At 70.3% G+C, this 943-nt stretch overlaps 1 protein-coding gene across 1 annotated transcript in view; it reads right to left on the bottom strand.

Moving 5' to 3' along the window:
• The window catches only part of TRIM54 (tripartite motif containing 54), a 9,412-nt gene that overhangs the window by 1,671 nt on the left and 6,798 nt on the right, over positions 1-943 (bottom strand). Inside the window, exons 2-4 of the mRNA XM_009282313.1 lie at positions 729-900; positions 541-636; positions 202-434 (exon numbers count right to left, since the gene is read on the bottom strand). Coding sequence (XP_009280588.1) covers positions 202-434; positions 541-636; positions 729-900 — 501 coding nt within the window. The remainder of the gene's footprint in view (positions 1-201; positions 435-540; positions 637-728; positions 901-943) is intronic.

Genomic DNA, 943 nt, shown 5'->3' with positions numbered 1-943 from the left:
CCCCCCCCCCCCCCCGCCCGGCCCTGCGGGGCAGCCCCAGCCCCCACAGGGACCCATGGCCCCACCACACAGCCCTGGGGCAATCCCAGACCCCCTGGAGGGACCCGGCCCCCGAGTTCCCCAGCAGCGCTTGGGGGCAGCCCCAGCCCCCTTGGAGGGTCCCGGCCCCCTGCACCCCCATGGCCCCTGCCCACACAGACCTGTAGGTACACGGCCATCTGGGGCTCCTCCATGGCCTGGATGGCCGACTCCACCAGCTTGGAGGAGGCCTCCAGGTGGTCGCCGTACTGGCGAATGAGGCCCCGCACGCGCTGCACCTTTGCCTCCTGCTCCCGCGCGATGCTCTGCAGCAGCTCCTTCTTCCGCTCCTCCAGGATACTGTACAGTGAGTCGAAGCGCAGCCCCAGGTGCTGCTTCTGCCGCCGGCCATTGTCCTGCAGGACCGTGGGGCTCACGAGCTGCCCCAGTCCTGCAGTGTCCCCATCATGGGCATGGCCCCAGAGCTGTACGCAGTACCCAGGGACACCTGCCGGACCCCACCTCGATGGTGCGGCAGATCTCCTCCATCTGGGTAATGATAGCCTGGATGCGGTCGTTCCCCGCCACCAGCATGGCAATGCCGTCGCTGAGCTCGCTCTGGGGCAGGGTGGAACGGAATGGGAAGGGCGTGAGGGCCGGCTGGGTGGGCAGCCCCCGGGCCCCTTGCCAGCCCCCCCAGGGCCACCCACCTTCTGGCGCTGGTAGACAGCAGGCAGCGGCGCGACCTCGCAGTCCTTGTGTGCCCCGAAGACCTTGCAGAGGGAGCAGGTGGGCGCCTCGCAGCGCAGGCAGTAGATGTTGATCCGCTCGTCCTCATGCTCCTCGCACATGAGGTGCTGCTCGGCCTTGGCGTGCAGGGGCCTGCAGGCGGGGGCGGGGCACCGCTGCCCACCGGTGGGCCCCG

The sequence above is a fragment of the Aptenodytes forsteri genome, unplaced genomic scaffold (assembly GCF_000699145.1).
Source record: "Aptenodytes forsteri isolate BGI_AS27 unplaced genomic scaffold, ASM69914v1 Scaffold261, whole genome shotgun sequence".
Classification (NCBI taxonomy): domain Eukaryota; kingdom Metazoa; phylum Chordata; class Aves; order Sphenisciformes; family Spheniscidae; genus Aptenodytes; species Aptenodytes forsteri.
The sequence above is the reverse complement of the archived record's forward strand: the minus strand, read 5'-3'. Positions and strand labels throughout refer to the sequence as shown.